General features: G+C 46.1%; 1 protein-coding gene across 5 annotated transcripts in view; it reads right to left on the bottom strand.

Annotated features, from left to right (window-relative positions):
• Nucleotides 1–22,726, bottom strand: part of Ccm2 (CCM2 scaffold protein) — a 56,933-nt gene that overhangs the window by 23,690 nt on the left and 10,517 nt on the right. Inside the window, exons 1-2 of one of the 5 annotated variants that reach the window (XM_021648229.2) lie at nucleotides 14,727–14,873; nucleotides 7,269–7,442 (exon numbers count right to left, since the gene is read on the bottom strand). The exons of 1 other annotated variant lie outside the window; for it this stretch is intronic. In XM_021648229.2, coding sequence (XP_021503904.1) covers nucleotides 7,269–7,442; nucleotides 14,727–14,738 — 186 coding nt within the window. In that variant the 5' untranslated portion in view covers nucleotides 14,739–14,873. Of the gene's footprint in view, nucleotides 1–7,268; nucleotides 7,443–9,080; nucleotides 9,108–14,726; nucleotides 14,874–22,726 lie in introns of those variants that run through there. 3 more of the 5 variants (XM_021648230.2, XM_021648228.2, XM_060365651.1) reach the window with 3 other exon arrangements.

Here is a 22,726-nt window from a genome sequence, read left to right as displayed (position 1 = left end):
GGCAGGGTCAGGAGTTCAAGGCCAGTCTGGACTGAGGGCACGGGAAGATGGTTCACTGGGTAAAAACATTTTCCATGTGTGTACTGGTGCCCGCAGAGGCCAAAGAGCATCAGATATCCTCAAACTGAGTTACACATACTGTGAGCTACCTGATACGGGTGCTAGGAACCAAACTCTGGTTCCCTTCGAGAGCCAAAAGCACCTTGGCGGAGCCGTATCTCCAGTCCAGATGCTACTTTCTTCATATAGGTAAGGGCTCTCACTACTTAAGCCTTTTAGGTTTTTATTGTGTTTTGAGATAGTCTTACTCTGTAGGCCAGACTGACATAGAACTCTTCGTGTGGCCTAGGCTGCGTTCAAGTTTGGGGTCTCTTGAGTGCTAGGATCACAGGTGAGCCAACACACAACAGTAAAGCAACTTTTTTCAGTAAGCAAAGTCACAGGCGGGAAAGCAACCTCAGTATGCCCGGAGCCTCCTAGAGAACCACCTGCCCTGCCCACACATGTGCTATACTGATGATGTCATCATGGCAAGTTTAGGTCACAGCTGCGAGACATGACTGATAAAGCTATGAGAAAGCAAGGGGACATGTGACTATGGGGTCATCAGCTCCACTTACTACAGGCAGAGTGAGAGAAAACAGTACAGCTGGATGCTTGGGCACCCCCATCCTGAGCTCCTATGTGCGCCTCATTGGCAAGGCAGCCTCTTCCTCAGGCTTTCATGTGGAGGGAGAAGGGTCCTAAACTCCTTCCCAAACTACACTGGACAAGATTCAGTCTAAGTCCATCTAAGCAATCTCGGATCAGCCCCCACCTCACTTTCATCTACTGCCCTTTGAATAACAGGTTCCCATGGCAAGTCTGGGCCCAGATGGGAAGTGAGCTATACTGAGACCCGAGCTGAGGAGATCCAGGTGAATCCCTCCAGCCCCTCCCTCCATAGGCTCTTCTAACACTCTAGCCTGTTCCCATGCTAAAAGACAGAGTGTCCCAATCTCCCAGGCTGAAAAACAATGGGACAATGTCTACCTCTTTTAGCTCCAAGACCTGCCTACTATATACACAGGCAGGAGCTGGGGAGGAACTGGGGGAGGGCCTGCGGTGCTGCATCCACGAGCTGGAATACAGAGCTGCATCCGTCTGTCTCCACCAGGGCTGGATAGCTCATTCTGCAGGTCACAGGGCCAGTGTGAGGATTACGTCCTATACTTAGTAAGTGATGGGTGGCCAGCCACCAGCTTTTTCACCCAGGGGACACTGGGAGGTAGTCCCATCCTTGCAGTGATTCCCTGACTCCCATATGACCATACCACACACAGTGGTACTCAGCAGCTCTCAAACCCAATGTGATGGAGAGGCCAAGCCTGAAAGGAAGGACTCAACTTTCTCAAGGGACTGGCTGACCTGGGTACATGTAACTGAGAAAATGATAATCTTCAAAGGTTTCGGGAATAAAAGTTGTAGGTGATGCTGACATTTTGGGACAGACCCTGCCAACAAGCCCTGTGTATGATACGGACATATGGAAACCCGGAAATCACTGCAAGGACAAGTGTGCCTCCCGGTATCCCTTGGGTGAAAAAGAGCTGGTGGCTGGCTACCCACCACTTACTGAATACAGGCCATAATCCGACTTGTGGAACAAGAGCTAATCAAGTAGAAAGGCCACCTGGAACCCCTAAAACTGATCTCAGCCCCACACTGCAGAGCAAAGTGGTAAATCGAACTCAGCATCATTGCATTGTGGAGAAGGCAGAATTAAAGCCTGGTATCCACTCACTCACATACCCAGAGCACCACAGGCTACCATCATAACAAATACACTGAGCCAGAGGTCAACAAGCGATGAAAAATACCAGAAAATGTTGCAGTTCACGACGGTTTTGTGAGCATTAAGTAAGAATTATGTGAAAATGTGAAACACTGCTGTGTGGACTCAGCATTCACTGACTGCATTGACTTTATCAATGTTCATTCAAAACCTAAAACACACACGCATATGTACATATACATACATACGTATATACATACAGTTTCTCTATGTAGCTATGGTTGTCCCGGAACTTGCTGTGTAGACCAGGCTGGACTCAAACTCAAAGATCCACCTGCCTCTGCCTCCTGAGTACTGGGATTAAAAGCATGCACCACCATGTCCAGCCTAGAATATTTTCCTAAAGAACCACAATGGAGTAGAGAGAAGTATTTCCTTTCAACTGGCAGATTTTTGTGCTGATTTTATTTTATCAGAGTAATAAATGTAAAAGACTAAAAATCAATTGTTTAGATTAATATAAAAACCACCAACTCACTCAACCAGGACAATACTATAAGCCACTTACAAATGGCAGCCTTGCTAGAGTCTGAGCCTTTTAGCACATTGCTTTTTTTTTAATAACGAATTTATATTGCTATTACTTCAGTTATCATTTTAATACTTTTACATTATCTTCCAATCTTCCCTAGCTGTCTTGGACCATGCTCTAGGCCTCAAACCGACAAAGCTCCAACCGGCCTGTCTCCCGAGTGCACTGACTAAGCTGATTATTTACCACTTTAATGTTATCAGCAACATCCCCATCCCTCTCCTTCCTTCACACTGCCCAGGATGACCTTGAACGGGCTCAAGTGACCCTCCCCTCATTCCTCCGAGCAGCTGAGATCACAGGAGCAGTCACCATGCCCAGCTATGCACAATCTCCTCTCTTTTTGTTTTGTTTTTGAGAACAGGGTCACTATGTACCTTCAGGTGGCCTGGAACTTCCTATATAGATTAGGCTGGCTTTGATTCATGGAGATCCACCTGCCCCTCCCCCATGCTAACTTTTTCATACAAATAAAACTGTGCAGCTCAGCGGGATAGAAGGCTTCTTGACAAGTTCAAGGGCTACTAATACTGAGGTTCTGAGAAGGTGCCAGCCTTCCTCCCAGCACCGGGATGTGAGCTCCGTGCCCCGCGTCCTCAGCAGGGGCAAGTGCTGCCGCTGTTTTATTTCACTGTTCTGTTAACAGTGTGCTGACAGTCACTGTGGCTTTCACCTGCATTTCCCCGACAGCTGGACATCCTTTCATGCCCAAATACCACTTCAGTTCTCTCCTTCCCTGCAATGTCAGTATCTGTCCAGACTGAACTGGATTGTTTTCACACTGAGACTGGAGAGGTTTTCCTGTATTGCAGATACTAGCTTTGGTCATATAGGTGGTTTGCAAATATTTTCTTTCAGTCTGTCTTCTCATCTGGTATGAGGACAGAATTCTTGTACACGTGAAGTAAACATTCTATTGCTATTTTCATCCTCATATGCAGAGTGAAATTTTTGCATTTTGAAAGTCTGAATGATCAGTTTTCCTTTTATGCATCATTTCTGGTATCATCGATTAACTCTGCCTAGCCTGACACCATGAATTATTTTTTGTCCCCTTCCAACACCCTTACAAGTTTTTTGTTTGGTTTGGTTTGGTTCTGGCTTTTCTGGGTAGCCTTGGCTGCCCTAGAACTCACTAGGTAGACCAGGCTGGCCACAAATCCACAAAGATCTACCTACCTCTGCCTCTTGAGTGCTGGGATTAAAAGTGTTCACCCAGCTGCTTACAAGTTTAAGTGGACACTTAACCCCACAGTCTACTCTAAGTTGGCTTTTGTGAAGGCATAAAGTGGTTGGCAAGGTCCCTTTTTATCTATATTGTCCAACTGCTCCAGCATGTTCTGACATGGCCCTTCTTCCTCCACAGAATGGCTCTTGCAGATTTGTGTGGGTCTACCTTTAGGTTCACAATCCTATCCCTCAGTCCATGTCAGCTCTCCACAAGCCTACAAGCAGGGGAAATTCAACACAGCTGGAAACAGTTGCCCTCCTCATATTATTCTCTTTTTTCTCAAAACACAAAATAAAACAAAAACAAAACAAAACACGTTGTTTTAGTCACTCTTCTCTAGCCTTTGCAGGCACACTGCTGCCTAATCGTGCTTCGGTCTACAAAAATAGCTTAACGGAACTGTGACAAAAATTTATCATCAAGCTAGTTGAACTACGTATTTCATATTGGGTACCCTGTGCAGTCTGTGAATTTCAAGGTGGCTGGTCCATTCACATGAACCTGAGGAGAACTGACATGAATTAGGCTGAATCTTCAGCATACAACACAATATCTCTCTCTCTCTCCAGTCATGCCTCCGCTTTCTTTCATGTCTCCCCGTTCACTCAAATGTGCTTTATTTTCTCTTCAATGCTGTGGGGTTTGTTTGTGTGTGTGTGTGTGTGTACATGGTGTGTGTGCACACGTACATGTGGAGGTCAGCGGTGGTTGTTTCTCATGAGCTGCTTCCCTTGTTTGTTGAGAAAGGCTCTCTTACTGGGTCCTGAAAGACTGCTCTTTCACAGGACCCACATTCCCAGCATGTACATCAGATGGCACACAACCATCTCAAACTTCAGCTCCAGGGTAATCCAATACTGCTAACCTCTGCACTGTACTTACCAGTGTCTCTCTCTCACACACACACCAAAAACTAAATAAATTTAAAAACAGAGGTAGAATCCTTGTTATTTCATTATTAACACTATGTCCTCTTGTCTTTTTGAGAATATTATATACAGCCATGTGCTGTCTAGTGATGGCAACTAATATAACACTGGTTCCCTAAGATCATGAAGGCATCAAACTTTTCTCATGAGGACGAACTTTGTGGCTATGCTAATACCACAGTGCAACACATGGCTCAGTTCATAGTGACACAGTGTGAACAAGCTGTAATACGTTAATAGCTACACAATAGCCATACAGCACACATACAGTGTTTGACAGTCATAATAAAAGACTATGAAGTTAGTACTGTCAACTTGACAGAATACAGAATTACCCAGGAGACACGCTGAGGGGGATGTCTGTGAGGTCGCTTACAGACCGTCCCGCGGCCTAGGATCCCAAACTACATCAAAAGGAGACCGCGAGCTGCGCATGAGCGTTCGCCTCCCTCTGCTGCCTGAACGCCATTTGACCAGCTGCCTCCTGCTCTTGTGCCATGCTTCCCCATTATGATGGTACACCCTCACATGAGGAGCCGAAAGAAAGCCTCCCTTTAGCTGCCAGGCTGACCAACCCAGCTACACCGAGCCCAGAGCTAGGGCTCAGAATGGGCCCACCCTAAAATCTTTATCATCTGTGAATGATTGCAGGGTGTGAAAGGGCTGGTCCTGCTGAGCCAAAGCTGCAGGATTTCTATAACACAGGGCAACCAGGAGAAGGCCTGGTGAGGATCCATTATTGACAGTGTCACAAAAGCTAGAGATCTCAAACCAGACCAATGAGTCACTGCAATGAACATGTGTTCAGTGAAGACGTGTGGACAGAGGAATATACTGTGGGACACACTGTGACACACTACAGCTTTCATGATGAGATGTTTTTCTACCTTTTGTTTGTTTGTTTGTGTGTATATGTCTTATTTTGGGGAGGTTACAAGAGCAAAGGGTGGATATGAGGCGACGGGGAGATGAACAGGATTGGAGCACATAATGTGAAACCCTCAAAGAATCAGTAAGAAGTTAAAAAATCAAGAAAGAAGGAAAGCAGGCTCCCTTAATTTGTTTGTCAGCTGGTTTGTCACAGCAAAGAGAAAAGTAACTAATATAACCATGTTACTGGTCTATGAATTTACTATGTGATACTTTTCAGCATTTTTAGTGTACTATCTCAAACAGTTTATAATCAAGTTTAGTGGCACACTCCGACAATCCTCTCTTGGGAGGACCTTCAGTTAAAGGCAGCCTGAGATACACAGTGAGATACTGTCTCAAAAAAGCAAACCAGAGATGGAGAGATGTCTCAGAGGTCAAGAGTACTGGCTGCTCTTACAAAAAAACCTGGGTTCCATTCTCAACACTAGCTCGGGGATCCCACGCCCTCTTCTAACCTCTGTGGGCACTGCACGCATGTGGCGTACAGACATACACTTAAGTAGGACACTCGTACATATAAAATTAATCAGTTAATTCATGTAAAAATTTTTTAAAAGCAGACCAAAACCTCAGTTTATTGTCATCAGTTGAAAGCAGTTCACCAGCAGCCAACAGCAGCCTCATTCATCTCCCGTTTACCCCACTTTGCCATAACATCAAGAACACAGCTGCATCCGTCTACGAACACTCTGTGATGTTCGTAACAATGAAGCTACCCACCAATGCTTTTCTCAGACATGACCCACCATCAAGCGACACACACTGTCCACAGGTGTTCTTTCTTTCGGAGCCACTGTTTTCTCATTCCTGTTTTTTGTCTTGGGCTCAAATCTCTATGTTGAAAGTTTGCCTCAATGTGTATGTATCCTCGGCTGCTTGTGTTTAAAACAAGGCCCCTGAAGAGCTCACTAGACACGTGTACTGGGCAGACTCTGCATCCGCTGGGCTTTACTCAAGTTGACTGTGTGGTTAATTTCTAGGGTCAGTACAAACTCCTCAAGCAGAAGTGAAGGAGAAGCGACACTTGACTGTGAGCTGTTTGTGGGAGGCCTGTTCACAGACATTCTGAAGCCTGAACATAAAAGGGCTCATGGATTCTCACCATCTGTCACAGGCTTTGATTTAACTTCCCCTTCTCCGGTCTGGGTCTCTCCCGCCCACTCCTGCACCAGGTGTCAGTATCCAAAGCTCCACCTCCCAGTGTGGAGGGTGCAGACTAATCCATATTTGGTTACCCCTGAAGCCTCCTAAGCCACTGGCCTCTGGCCTCTGCGGGGACCTGGCCCAGTTGGATCCACTAAATGGGCTACATCACCTGCACTGGCTTCCTTTCTTCCATTTACGGGAACCCACAGCCTGTCACCTCTCCTTTCTCTCTGAACTCATGGCTTTCTAGCATCGTATTAACATTTTCATTTTGGGGGCACCACACAGCTTGAACAGCCTCTTGGGCACATGGGCCTTTGACAAAACCTCCAGCGTTCAGGCTGAGGCCCTGAACAGTGGCACCTGTGCTGGCTCTAGGGCCCGAACAAGCACCTGTTATCACTTGCAACCTGGAGAAGTCGTGGTTTCCCTGTTCTACAAGCCTTTTCTGATGGCAGAACACAATATCCATGACCTTCAAGACAGGACAGTACACTGCCAAACAAAGGATCAGAAACCAAAGTCAAGGATGGGACTGGGTTTGGAGTTTCCCAGTCATTAGATACATCAGAGGCAAGACAGGGTGGGACACAGGCTAACTTATTCACATGGAGCTGGCAACAAGCTGTCTGGCAGGGCGCTCTGTGGCCCGTGATGACTTACCTTCACCTCCTTCTCAATATAGTCGCTCAGCAGTCTGTCTGGCTCGACGCGCTCAGGTAATGACAACACCACAGTGTGCAGAGGGCGCCTCTCTGTCACCTTCTCATGGGCTTTCTTATCTCTACTCTTTTCACCTTTTAGGAATACTCGTTTAAATGGCGACACAATTCCAGGCTGCAGGCAGAAATGGCAATGATTGGAGTTCATTATTCACACATTTGTGCTGTACCTACTACTAGCAAACAGAAGTGACCAAAACGGTTAGTGCAGTCACCCTGAAAACAGGGACGGACCACGGCAGCCTAAGAGAAAGGCCAACAGGCTGAGGCATGGCTCTATGGCCAGCTACATGTCATGTAAGTGCCCATGCAGATCTGTGTGGAGGACAGACAGGCCTGTTAACGTGGCTCCTGTGACACGCAGAAGGCAGCTCCCATAGATATGAAGACACAGGGGGACAGTCACATGGCAGAGCTCTGATTCCTCCCAGCTCTGGGAGGCATGTCATCTCGGCTGGGAGGCAGCAAGTGGGGCAGGGGTTGCCACCTGCAAAGCTGTCTCAGCGGTCAAGGTCAAGTAAGCTCCAAGGAGCCCAAGCCCTAATGGAGCCCTAGGTTCTCATGCAGCTCCTTCTCTCAGGTAGGCCCCAAGCCGGCCACCAACACACCAGGCCTCACATGCTACTGGATGTGAGCTTGGTACCAGGGTTTTGAAGACTCAGCCTATGATCAAAATGAACTTGTGAGCAGGAGAGAGGGTAGTCAAAGCTAGTACCTCCTACCACGACTGCAATGGAAGCTATCCCCAGCTCTGCAGAAAGATGGCGCTGCCGGCCATTTCATCACTCAGAGAAACCAGCACGGAAACCAAGACACTCAAGTGTGTCCTCTATAGCAGCAGGTCACAGAAACTAAAGCTGTGAGCAATACAAGGAAGAAAGGATATCCTGTTTCTCTCTGATGTGGCAGACAGTTCAGAGAGGTCAACAGTTCTCCTGAGGCTCACCTACTATGTGACCTGGCACCCAGGCAGGCAGTGGCTGGGAAACCATATCCCTTGTCCCCCAAACTAGTAACAAACAACAACAAAATGTATAGAATAAATTATCAGGCAGCACTCACAAGATTCCCAGGAGACCCCACAATATAGGGGGTGCTCCTCAACCTCACTCTCAGGCTTAGCTCTCAAGCACTAGGCATGAAACCAACAAGCAAATAAGCCTCAGCCAACCTCAGAAAAATACTCCAACACCTTTCATATGCCTGCGGCTTCCTGCCATGGACAGCTTCCCTGGCCCTTGGCTTTGGAATCTTGGTTTTATTCCACTGATCTACTGAAATGGACACAGATCCAGGAGGCCCACTCAAAAAAGTCAGAACAGCAGCCTGGGTCTTGGTGCTAGAGCTGCGCACACACAGCCACCAGGCCTGTCGCCCTCTCCACAGGCTTCACTCTAGCTCAGCACCCCAGGCTCAGGATCAACACAGAACTCTCCAGGCTCAAGGTTCACCTGCTCTGATGGCGTGGTCTGAGCTGCCCTGCTTCCCATACAAGAAGCTTAACTTAGCTCTACCTTCTCTAAAATGAGCCATGATCCTTGCAAGTCCTCACCAGCTGTCCATGAGAGCTTTTCAGAAAGCTCTCACCAAGAGTATAATACATTGTGAAGGGAAATGGAGCCAGCATTATTTCTGTTACTGTTTTTACTCTTGACAATCTATCTCTTCTTCAACCACTCTCTTTATAGCCCAGCACCAAAGCCCCAGACTGTCTTCTACTCACTATGACCACAGTGGGGCCAGCACCACTCACCTCTACATACATCCTACCTCTGCACCCAAGGTAGGAAAACACCATGGCTCAGAGCCCTGTAAATATGAAAATAGTCCATGAGAGCTGATTCTATCACTCTACATCTCCCTCTGTGATCCCTCTGTGAGCCTGTCATTGACCCCGAAGTCCTCTCTTGATCAACACACACTGCACACACACACACACACACACACACACGCACGCACGCACGCACGCACGCACGCACGCACGCACACAGCAGCTTCGGTTACTTTTCTGAGATGGGTTCATTTAGCTCAAGCTAGCTTCAAACTCACTGTGTAGCTGAGGATTCTGAACTCCAGTGCTGTCTCCCACTCCTGAGGGCTAGTGCTAGAATTAGGCTTGGACCACAAGACCTGGTTTTTGCAGTACTAAGCATAGAATCCAGAGCTTTGCACATGCTGGGTAGGTATTGTACCACCTGAGCTACATCCCTAGCCCCTCCATTTTTTAAATTTATATTTTCATAACAGTACATACTTGAGACAGATGAATAATTGCTGCCTATCACTGCTCACGCCTAAACTATGACAAGATGTACACACACAGTCATGAGACCTAAGATCTGTAGAAGATGACAACCAGCAGAAAGGACAAGGCACTTCCACAAGAGCCGAGGGGACCAGCCTGCCAAGTCCCCACTCTGAGGCAAGTGAAGAGATGGGCTGTCTTTGAGGACCTTCCAGGATTGTTCTCCCCAAGCTCCCACAAGTGTTTTTTCAGTCCCACGATGAGTTCAGAGAAGTGATGGACAGGGCAAGGGCACTTGGACAGGATGGTCTCAGTGTGGGGTTCGTATGGGACAACAGTGGAAAATGGTTACTTGAGACTTATAAGACAAGCAGACAGTAAACTGCAGGCTAGAAATGACCCCCAAATTAAGTGACATATTTGAGCAATGTAAAAATCATGTTTCATCACCCTAACAAAGGCAGCTGTGATTTCTTCACCATGGGACCTTTGAGCAGATGGTACTCAGATTATGCCAAATGTGCTATACTTGATCACTTCTTTTTCCTGAGTTTTTAAGTGTCCACATGTTCATGATCCATGAACCTGACCCTCCAGAAGTATCTCTACAGCCATGTGCCTCACTCTGGCCAGAGAGTCTGTCTCCCACCCTCCCCCTGCAGCCCCACAGAGCTCCTTCCTCAACACAGCTCCTTGCAGTGCACAGTGACTGAAGGCCGGCTCCTATAGCAGGTAGTGCAGCTCTGTTTGTCTGCCCTTCCAGAAGCTGCCTGCCAGTCCAACTCTTACTTACACATGGAGGCAATAGGAAACCAACTGTGAAACCAGAGCTTTGCCAAGATCAGCCTCTAACCAAAGAAGCTCTCACCAAATCAGCAGGCCCACAGACCACAGGCCACTTCCACTTCCACTGTCACCGTAACAGTGATATACAGCTCATAAAACAGAGTCTGTAACGGGAGGACCCTGGGGTGTCTTGTAATCCCAACCCAAAAGACAGACCCGCTGTAACAACATGACATGGGCTAGAACTCTACAAGGCAAAGAAACCAGACGAGCCCCTGATGCCCCTACATATGCTTCTCACTGTCTGAGAGTCCACTCTTTCCAGCTGCACACATGCCCAGCAAGCGCCCTGCCACTGAGCTATACCCCCAACCCAGCCTCTGGCAGCTTGGGACCTCCAGCATCCAGTATGTAGCCTGTATAGGCTACAAGAAGTAAGAAATCCCAGTGCAGACCCTTTATTCTGTGTGCCTAGCAGACCAGGAATCTAGGAAGGCTGTGAGCGGAACAGTCCTTGCCCTCAAGAAAAATTAGGACAAGAGCAGAGTAAGAGAAACTAAACCCATGGCAAAAATCAGCCAGCAGCTCAGCAGCCTTGAAGGCCTACCATAATGTCAAACCATCTGGGTTTTTTGTTACCCTAAGCAGTGGAACAAGAGCTGACCAGAAGCGATGTCACCCTTGGTCCACTCAGTCTAGCCAAAGAAAGTATAACCCCCAAATTCCAAGTTTGAGTCATGAGGAGACACTCCAGTGCCTCTTGGACTTGGGCCTTCAAGTCTAACCAAGCATAGACGCTATGGATTGCAATAATCCCCCTCATCCACAGCTGCACTTCCCGGGAATTTCAGCTACCCACAGTCAACAGTGATTGGTGAATATTAAATAAAGAACTCCAGAAACTAGCATTTCCTAAGTTTTCAATACATGAACTACAGGGACAGTGTTACAGCTGCTCCACAATAGTATACAGTGCTCACCTCTTACTGTACTGGAACTGTAGCACAGGCATTCGGCACAGGGGAGAGGTCTATCTAGATACTGGGCTTAGCACTGCCACTATCCACCAGTGGACCTCCAATGCACCCATGTAGTTGGGGAGAATACTGGCTGTGGAGGCAGATGTCTCCCTGGCCCTAGAACTGAGCCTTGGATATGACAAGCACTACATGACCCGCCCTCTCCAGTGCTTCACATGGTGTTAACTGGTTTTACAATGTAGAACACTGCAACTGAGAGGTCCCTCTGCAGACACTGTGACTTCACTGGACACACTGGACAGAGTGGCTGATGCTCTGACAGGACTGACCGACACGTCAGCTTTGCCTCAGCTCTCAGCTAGTGGGGACAGAGAGCTAGGACAGCGGGACCGAAGGACAGCATTCAGACACTCCAGAAACTAACCTGAACGACGACGAGGCGGGGAGACAAGATCAAGGTCAGACTGGCTCTCAAAACAACAAAGTGCTCTGAGGATGTAAGGGGTGGGTGGGGTCCCTGCCTAGCATGCCAGAGCCACTAGGCTCCATCTCTAGTACTACAAAGGAAAAAAAGGTGGATGGTGAATCTCAGATCTGAAGCTACTTTTTGTTTCACTAATTTGTTTATCTGTCGTTTCTTTTTGAAACAGGGTTTACTCTACAGCTCAGGCTGGCTTAGGACAGAACTCATGCCACCCTTCCTGAGTGCTGCCAATTACAGGTGAAAGCCACCACACCAGCTCTTAACATGAAAATGTAAAAGGAAATTCTGGTTAAAGAGCAAAGGAGCAGGGCATGGTGGCACATGTCTTTAATCAGGAGGTAGAGGCAGGAGGCAGCCAGGACAACATAAAGAAACCCTGTCTCAAAACAAACAAACAAAAAACCCAACCAAATAAATAATAAAATAAATGAACAAATAATTAAGATTTCAATGCAGACTCAAGATTTCAGCAAGATTTCAATTTGCTGCCATATCCTACAGATAAATTACACCGCGATTAAAAGGCAGATTTAGCAACTGTATTCTTCATTCTGTAGTATGTTACTGAGTATACATGATTTGGACCCAAAAGGGCAAGCAGGCTGAGTGGAATTCCATCACAGGACAGAACTTCCAGACCAGGTCTTTCTTGAAGAAACTGAGTCCTAAGGTTGAAAGGGCAAGCCAAGGTCCAAGACACAGAGCTGGGAAAGGAATACAGAACACTGGGGCAGAACTCCTCAACACACAGTGCAAAATGTTCTAGGTTCTCTCTGAAAAGCCTCTCAGATCCTGTCAATATTTTTCCAGTCTTTGCCATCTTATGCCTAAAATAGTCTAGGTTGGAAATGGGAATGGGTGTGTAGCTCAGTAGTAGTTACCCCACTAGCAAACACAAATGCCTGCTTTAATCTCTAGTGTCACAGAAAGAAAAAAGGTGCTGGGGGGTTGGGGCATGGTTAGAACCTAAAAACAACAACAACAAAAATCACAGCTATCTGGAGATTGATGGTAGCACACCCTGTGATGTGGCTCTTGGAAGCAGGAGAATCTTGCGTTTGATGTCAGCCTGGGAGATTTTATCTCAAAAGTACACGTATCTCTGAAACTAACTTACTCTGGTCTTTTCATGTAGTGACTCTGTTCTCCAAATGTACCATGGCATGGACATGGACACAGACAGACACACACTAAACAGAATGAAATGTTGGCTTTAAATGTGCGCCCCTCCCCCCAAAAGCCAATGCCTCTAGACTCCTGAGAAGAGAGGTCTTTCTTTGAGGACCAAAGTAAAAAATACAGTCACATATGCTGGATGGGGCTCTCTAAGCTCAGCACACTACTCCAGAGAAAGGGCTAGCAAGCCTGAGACAGAAGCAAATTGAGGTACAAAGGGGCGCTTCAGCACTTTCACATGCATGCCATTTAATTGTCACCATCAACTACTTAGTAGACTACCCCATGCTCAAAGCAAAAGGCCCTGTGCATGCTTGCCACACGCCACACAGCATGTCTATGAACGGTGACAGTGAAGGTCCTGCCGCCCCACCCCACAATCTAACAGGAAGATAGACAGCAACTGCTGTGAGACAGTCAGAGCAGGCCTGGGAAAGACGAGGGCCTGTCACCGGAAGAGGCACAGATGTCAGTGAGAGGGTCTGAGGAGGCTTGTGGGCAGGCTTGTACAGCTCTGCCCCACAGCACAGTGTGAGCTAGTCCCCACAGACCCCACCTATCGCCTTTCTGGAATCGCGTTCTTCCCAGGCTGCAGATTATACAAATCCTAACAGAAAGAATTCCTTGCTGGAGCTGAGCATGGTGTCCCACGCCTTTAATCAGAGCACTCGGGAAACAGAGGCAGGGGAATCTCTGTGAGCCCCAGGTCAGCCAGGGCTACACAGTAAAATTTGTCTCAAAAAAGCTAAAAACAAGCTAAACAGAAAACGGAGCCCGGTGTGCTGACCTCCCTACTTCACTGCTGCCTCACAAACTGCGAGAAACCTCAAGCACTCTCTGCAGCACCCTTGACAGGTTCACCTTTTTCTCTTCTTTTTCTTTTAAGAAAATTAAGGGCCGAGGCCCTTCGTTCAATCCAGAACACCTCATAAAAACTAGGTGAGGTGGTATGAGTCTAACATCACCCTGGAGATGAAGGCAGGAAGATCAGAAGTTCCAGGTCATCCTCAACTAATGCCAGCCTGGGATACGTGAGAGTCTGGGGAAGGGAAAGGAGCCAAGGGAGGGTGAGAAAGGAAGGTGGGTACTCAGTCCCTACCAATGGAAAAGGACCTGGGCACAGGACCACGACAATGGGCACAACACCCCCTGCACACGTCAGGACTCCCTGGTTCTAGAGGAATGGAACCAAATGGAATCTCTGCCAACCCTACCTGTTTGCTCTACTGATAAGTCCACAGGAGCCCTAATCCCACAGAGGGCTATGCTGGGGACAGGCCATGGTCCATGCTGGCAGTCTAGGTCTGTTATGCACTCATGGATGGTTGTATGCTTGAGACACAAGTCTCCCCAGATCTGAGTTCCCTTGAGTTCTCAAACTTTCCCCTTCAACTGTGCTCTTAGAACTCACTGGACTACCAGCCTGCAGGAAATTATTTTTCATGGAAGACATAAAGCCCGTGGCCTCTCATTCCTTCAGGGAATGAGTGCGACAGTCTAACCTTAGCTGGACAGGGCAGCTCCCCACATGCAGCCTCAAACCTTGGTCACCACCCCCCCCCCCCAACATGCTGTCTCCACCAGTCTCAGCCCAGGAAGCCAGTGAAGGAGCTTCCATCCAGCATCTCGGAGCAGGGCTCAGGGTCCCAGTGTGCAAGCACATCCTGGAAGCGGCATGAATGCTGGTTCATACGAGGATATCCTTTCTTACAGTGGGTATGAACCTACCTCATTCTCCATGGGCAATCTCCTGGGGCACTCAGTTGGAGAGGTTTCTTTGGAAGAATCCTGGTTTCCTCCCCTTCTGCCAACAGTTACCGTGTGTTTTCTAGTCCCTTCTGAGCTGGTTGAAAACTATGATCAGATGCTAAACCCTCCCTCTAAAAAACACAAGTGCACAGGAAGACCAGAAACCACAGCTTCCTTCTGCAAAGCTTACTGAAGTTGTTTACAGTTTTCAAAAAGCTTAAAGAGCAAGAGCACCCAGAAGCTGTTGCCCAATTCCCAGAAGACTGCATGCAAGAAACACAAAGTGAACCAACCAGCAAACAATCTCCACTGCTCAGGCAGGACAATCCCACAGGCAGCCTGTTTCCACTTCCATCCAACTCCATGCAATGCTGCAATCCATCTCTGAAGTTACTATGGAAGTCTGACCATTCTGCAACTAGAAATGTCAAAGCCAAACAAGCAGAAGGCGGACACTGCAAGGCTACATCTCTCAGGGAGGACCCTAGGACCTCTGGTTCCAGCGGCAGGAGGACAAGGACAAGCCTGCTTGCTCCACCATGCTGTTTCAACACGTGTTCACAGCAGTGAGACCTTTACAAAGACAGGTGGTTTTCCAGGTATGCCCAGGTGAAGGCAATACCTGTCTCTAAGCGCTCAGCCTACAGCTGCCTAGGCTGAGACTCTTGAATTCAAGTCACCAACTTGAAACAAAACAATGTGTGCTCATAAGCAAGTCTGTTTTAATTTCCTCAGAGTTAAACTTCCTCATCCAAGAAAGGAGAAGTTAAATTTGTTATTGACAAAAGGTCCTTACAGTTGAATGTTCCAGAATGGCTTGCAAATAAGAACGGCTTTTTAACTAGCTAGTCAGTGTGAGACCCATAAACAAATGTAACAAAATGCAGATGTTCCTGGTGTCTGGTGAATTAAGCCCCAGTAAACCCATCATAAATTAAGTCAGATGCATTTAACCCACCTAAGTTCCGGTGTAGCTGTATCTGCCCTAAACGTGCTCAGACCACCTCCATCAGCCCTGTCAGACAACAGCATCTGACACTAATCTGGCAGTAGGTATTTTGTAATCTATTGAATTCTATATACTGAAAGTAAAAACTTCTGTAGGTGTCTTTTGTGTCAGCATAAGGCTGAAAATCCATTAAGTGAAAATCCTATGTGGAAGCGCATTCGCCATTTTATAAATTACAGGTTGAACTGAATCAAAAGGCTAACACACTCATCTTCATCCTCGAAAAAGGGCAATTTCATATAATTTTGCTTCACGGACCTACAGTGAATAAAATTTAATCCTTCCTGGTTCCAAAAAACTATTACGGAAGATCAATTGTGTTTGAATTTCTTCACCTGTGTGCCAAAAACTCAGAAGGCACAGAAGAGTGGGAGAACAGTCCCACACACTGGTGACTCAGTCCCTGACACCAATCCCTGACCTCTTCACAACCCAGGGCAGTACAGCCTCAGGCTCCTTCTACATGCTTTACGTGAAGGAACCAGGCAAAACTGACCATCACAGCAGACACAGTGGAGACACCGGGAGGCCCCGCCCAGGGAAACACATGACAAAGTCGGTAATTTACATGTTCTGAACACTAATCCACTAATCAACACTATCCTTCTTCCCCAAGCACAGGGGAGCACACAGGGAGAGGCATTCCAGGAAAGCTATTTAAGAACTACACCCCGGGGGCTTTAGAGATGGCTCAGCAGTTAAGAGCACCAGCTGGTCTTCCAGAGGCCCCGGTTCAATTCCCAGCACCCACAAGACAGCTTCCAACTGTCTGTAATTCCAGGTTCCAACACCCTTACACAGACATACATGCAGGAAAAACACCAACGTGCATAAAATAAAAATAGATAGATAAATAAATAAGTCAAAGAACTACACTACAAAACAAGGACAGACAGAGATGAAAAGAGAAAAAGTAAGCTATCTTAGAGGTTACAAAAAGTTCATTAGGATAATAAAACAGACATAGCTAAGGCCAAAATAAATAGCCTGGAGTTGGAAAGACTGGAACTGGCCAACATCTGTCTATTGCTTACAGAACAAAAACACAAATAAATATTTGTTTTTATTTTGTGGTGCTGGGGACTGCAGCCTTGTATATGCTAACTATGCATTCCACCCCTAGTCCCGCTATGAGCACTTTTACAAGTAAATATTTGTGCCAGGAATGATGACACTTGCAATCGCAGCATTTGAGGCAGGTCAAAGGAGAAAGAACTCAACACCAGCTTTGGCTAGATAATGAGTCAAGACCAGCAAAATGTTAGTCACCAAAAGAATTCCATGTTCAGTAATAGAATCCTATTAGAAAAAACTATGTTCTGGGGGCTGGAGACATGACTCAGTGGTTAAGAGCTCTGGCTGTTCTTCCAGAGGTCCTGAGTTCAATTCCCAGCAACCACATGGTGGCTCACAACCATCTATAATGAGATCTGGTGCCCTCTTCTGTCATGCAGGCATACAAGCAAGTAAGAGTATTCATATACATACATAAATAATTTTTTTTTAAACCTGTGTTCTGGGCTGGAGAGATGGCTCAGCTATTAAAGACTAGTCTTACGACCAAAAATACAAGAAAAACTGTGTTCTAAACCAGGCATGGTGGTACATACTTTTAATTCCAGCACTCAGGAGATAGAGGCAGGAAGATGTCTGTGAGTTCCAGACCAACCAGCCTGCTGGTTGTAGCAAATTCCTGACCAACTGAAGATTTCCAGCAAGACCCTGCCTCAAAAAACTACAAAACAAACAACAAAAAGATGGCTCTTCTGGCAGTGGTGGCAAACACCTTTAATCCCAGTACTTGGAAGGCAAAGACAAGCAGATCTCTGAGTTCAAGGTCAGCCTGGTCTACAGAGTGAGTTCTAGGACAACCAGGAGTACACAAGAAACCCAGTGTAGAAAAAAAGCAAAAATAAACAGGAAAAAACTGCCCACTCAGTAATTATGGCATTTTTATTTCATTCATTCATTCATTCATTGGTTTTTCAAGACAGGGTTTCTCTGTGTAGCCCTGGCTGTCCTGGATTCACTTTGTACACCAGGCTGGTGTAGAGATCCACCTGCTTCTGCTTCCCTGGGTGCTGGGATTACAGGCATGCAGGACAGTGCCCAGCCTTGTTCTTTTCAATATAAGCTTTATAGAAGTTTGTTTTCTTTTTTATTACTTAAAGTATCTACTTAATGGCCTGGGTTTTGTCTATTGGTCTGGAACCTAATAAAATATTTCCTACCTGGTCTTTACAAAAAGGTTGTTTTGTGGATTTTATTTTATATGTATGTCTGTGCACCAAGAATATATCTGGTGCCTAATGAATGTCACAGAGGGTTGTGAACCTCTGAGTCCTGGGAAGTGAATCCAGTCCTCTGGAGGGGCAACCAGTGTTCCTAACCACAAAGCCATCTCTTTAGCCCCTCCAGGAAGTATGCTGTGGTGACTAATCTTAAATTACACTGTTCAGAAGGGGTTTTGGAAACTTTGGGATGGGGTAAATGAGATCAGAGTAGTTCTGAGGAATACTGGACAGGATTGTAGTCTTCAAAATAAAAAGATATACCAAAGGGTCAAAGGACTCCTTACTGCGCTAAGTCTCAACGGAGTTGAGATGTGTTTTGAATATAAACAAAGCCAATAATCTTTTTGTTTTGTTTTTTGAGACAGGGTTTCTCTGTGTAGCCTTGACTGTCCTGGACTCACTTTGTAGACCAGGCTGGTCTCAAACTCAGAGAGATCTGCCTGCCTCTGCCTCCCTGGGATTAAAAGTGTGTACCACCATATCTGGATTAGTAATGTTTTTTAAAAATTATTCATTTTTATTATTTTTAGGTGTGTGCGCCATGAGTATATGCACCCACGTGGCCAGAAGCATTAGCTATCCAGGAAGCCAGAGTGACGGTTGTGAGCCACCTGGTGTGTGCTGGGAACTGAACCCAGGTCTTCTACAAGAGCAGGACATTCTATTATCCACTGAGCCGCCTCTCTGGCCCCAAGGTTAGTGACCTTTCTTGTGAGATTTTCAGAAAATTATAAGCTTATAACTGTGAAAGGAGTAGGTTAAACTCTTTGGCCTCAATCATGGTTGCTATTTTAAATTCTCAAGCCTTTAATCCCAGCACTCAAAAGACAGAGAGGCAGGCAGATCTCTATGAGTTCTAGGCCAGCCTGGTCTACACAGAGTTCCAGGACAGCTAGAATGATACAGTGGGACCTTATCTCAAAAGAAAAAACAAGGGGAAAAAATTTCTCTATCAAAGAAAGAATACTGGGCCGGGGCTATGGAGACAGCTTTGTTTGGTAAAGCGTTTGCCTAGAATGGACAAAACCCTGGGTTCTATCACCAACACTGCATAAACCAGGCATGACAACACAAGTCTATAATACCAGCATTTAGGAAATGCAGAGGAACCAGGAGTTCAAGGTCAGTTTCCATCCTTGGCAATCTTCAAAACTAATTTGAAACCAAGTTGGCTACAGGAGACCCCATCTTAAAAAAATAATAAATAGATAGATAGATAGACCTGACATGTCAAGATACTGGTGTAATTGTAATAAGTAGCTCAAACATCATGGGAGTAACCAGCTACATCCTTATTGGATTTAAGTCCTACTCCAGGAGAAGAAATCCATACCCAGCAGCACTGTTGGGCCAAAAGCCTGTGGCCGGAGAGAACTAACTGCTATTGCTATGCTAAACGGCATAGTATTCAGCTGGTTCCTAATGACTTGCTACACCAAAAGATTCGTCAATCTCAACCCTCTTCAGGAAAGCTTCTGTCTGCAGGACCAGAGAGCAAGAGACGTAGCATGCTCAGACCAGACCATTTACACTGCAGCCTCCTCCCAAGGCTCAGGGATCACTGCAGAAGAGGGAGTAGTAAGCCTGTCAAGGCCAGAATCAGTGAATGACTACAAAGAAGCACTGTTCTCCAAACACAACAGGGCAGGGGCACATATGCACTCACAGCAACTGTGGCAGGACAATTCTAGTGCCAGCTCCAGCCAGACCAAATCCCAGCAAGTGGAGGGAGGGTGGACAGGGAACCCCACTCCTACAGAGCAGAGGAGTGACTGGCAATTTACAGCTGCTGGGAGAGGGAGGGTCAGTTTTCTTCACAGCGTTGTCCCTGGTAGGTCAACCTTGATCTAGTGGAAGGCCACACACCCAGGGATCTATGGGCAGCACAAACTGGACTTGATGGGTAGGGGATTAAAAAAAAAAAAAAGACACAAAGGTTTGGGATAGGGAAGGGAGCAGGACATTGGAGGAGTTGGGATGGGGTGAATATAGTCAAAACTCATTGTACAAAATTCTCAAAGAAATTCTTTTTAAAAAACGGTTGTCACCATGAGGAGGGCTTCGGATATAGCTCAGAGCGGAAGTGCTTACCAAGCATGTATGAATCCCTGTATTGCAAAGAGAAGTAGGCATACTCACTTTTGCCTACACAGTGGCCACACCTGTGATCGGGAGGCTAAGGTAAGCACACGGTCATGACTTCAAGGACATAAGTTCCAGGAAGTATGGCTACAGAGTGAAACACTGTCTTTAAAAAAAAAAAAAAAAAAAACTTTTCTGAATTAGATCCGAAACCTGCTCCACAATAGGAAATTTATGTCTGGTACTGAAAATCTGGCCAAAAGCTCTTGAGTCCTGAGGGGAATCTACCATTGTTGTTTTGGCTAACAGACATGTTGTCAAACTGCCTTCTAAGTATATATTTTTTAATGTTTAAAATTAGATTTATTCATTGTGTGTGGGACTGTTTCACCTTCACGTATGTCTATACCACAGCATCCTTGGTGCCCAAGAAGTTAGAAGAGGGCACTAGATCTCCTATAACTGGAATTACAGATGACTGTGAACCAAGTGCTCTCAACCAGTAAGCCAACTCGCTAGTCCTTAAATACTTTTAAATATTTTTATAGCCTTGGCCAGAGAAGCTTCTTTTACAGTGGGCTATGACTGATCCACAGACTCACAACAGGTCAAAGCACTGTGAGAATCACTGACTGTTGAGTGCCCGGTCCCAGGAGACATCTGCACTACCCCCCAGGATCAGGGAACAAACAAAAGAGAAAGCAGAGAGAATGTAAGAGCTAGACGATCAGGAGCGCTATGACATGGCGTCTTCTAGCCGTGCATGGTCACGTCAATCGTGAATTCACAGCCTCTGTGGTTACCTGAACAGGCTGCCTCACCAACTCCCCATCCCTGGGGAGGGGCTAGGCCCACCCTAGTGAAGAGCTAGGAGAGTCAGATCTGAGGGGTCAGTTCCCCTTGCTCCAGTAAATAACCCCACATCCACATTCAGGAAGCTTCCTAATTAAACTTGGTGAGTGGAAAGACAGGCAGCCAGCTTAGCAATTAAGAACAGAAACTACTCTGACAGAATAACTGAGTTCAGTTCCCAGCACCCACACTGGGTAAGCTCATAGCCAACCGCCTATTCTGGCCTTCACAGCCACTCCACTCAACATACACATACCCATACAGACACACACATACACATTACTAAAAATACAGTATTCTGGAAGCTCAACCACATAAATAAAAGGATTTAGTAGGAAAGAGGGGTTGAGAAATACACTATGCATAGCTAAGAAATTGTCAAAGAATACTTTTTAAAATATTTTTTTAAGGACTGGAGAGATGGCTTAGTAGCTAAGAACACTGTCTGCTCTTCCAGAGGTCCCAAGTTCAATTCCCAGCAATAAACATGGTGGCTCACAACCATCTACAATGGATGTGATGTCCTCTCTGGCATGCAGATGTACAATGCAGAGAGAACACTCATATATGTAAAATAAATAAATAAATCTTTAAAAAATATATATATTTTTAAAAGACTGAGAACCACTTCAGATTCAAGAAGCTTACAGACAGGGGTTGAAGAGATGGCTCAGAGGTTAAGGGCACTGACTGCTCTTCCAAACATCTCTGAGTTCAATTCCCAACAAACATATGGTGGCTTACAACCTTCTATAATAAGATCTGGTGCCCTCTTCTGGCCTGCAGGTACACATGCAGGCAAAACACTGTATACATAATAAATAAATCTTTAAAAAAAAAAAAAAGAAGAAGAAGCTTACAGACATGTGAACCAAAGGTAGCATATGATCCTAAAACCATAAGAAGACCTATGGACCCTGGACCAATAAAGAACAGCCAAGGAGAAAGCAATCAGCAAATGGAGATGGTGTCAGGAAGCAGTGACGGAGTGTCCCTTCAATGATGAAGTGTTCAAGGGTAAGGAGATTCGTGTCTGCAGCTTATTCTTTCTTTGTTGTTTCCTCGATTTTGTCATTTTGCAGTTTTCTTGTTTTTGGAGACAGAGTCTCATTATGCGCACTCTGGCTTCACCTTGTAATCTGCCTCTCCTCTGGAGTGACATAATTAGAGACATTTGCCACTACATCTGCCTTACGGCTTATTCTTAACCAGCTCTCAAATGTTACTGAGGAACCTGGGTAGAAGGCACATGTGTTGTATGAAAATATTACCTATATTTACGATTTCAACATGAAAGTTAAAAAGTCAACCGTTTTTAAACAAACAAACAAAAAAAATCACAATAAAGCCAGGCATGGCATAACATGATTGCAGTGCCAGCACTTGGGGGAGGTGGAAGCAGGAGGAGTAGAACTTGGAACCAAGCAGCTTTGGCTATCTAGACGGCCAGCCTGGTCTGTGTGATGCTGTCTCAAAAATGAACAACACTGACAAAATGTAAACACTGACACACAGAGAAGTAAAATATCCCTTGGATTTTGCTCTGACTGACTGATATCAGTCTGTCACAAGTTACAGCTGAGCACGTAATCCCTGAGGTCGACACATGCAAAACCCAGCAGCACTAGGACAGTGTGCTCTGAAGTACTCAATCCCAGAGAAGACAGACAAAAAGGATCACCTAAGAAACCAAGGAAGGAAGAGAACCACAAATTCAAAGCCAAAAGACTCCACCTCAGAGA

Source organism: Meriones unguiculatus, chromosome 12 (assembly GCF_030254825.1).
Source record: "Meriones unguiculatus strain TT.TT164.6M chromosome 12, Bangor_MerUng_6.1, whole genome shotgun sequence".
Taxonomy (NCBI): Eukaryota; Metazoa; Chordata; class Mammalia; order Rodentia; family Muridae; genus Meriones; species Meriones unguiculatus.
This window is presented reverse-complemented; position numbering and strand designations above follow the sequence as displayed.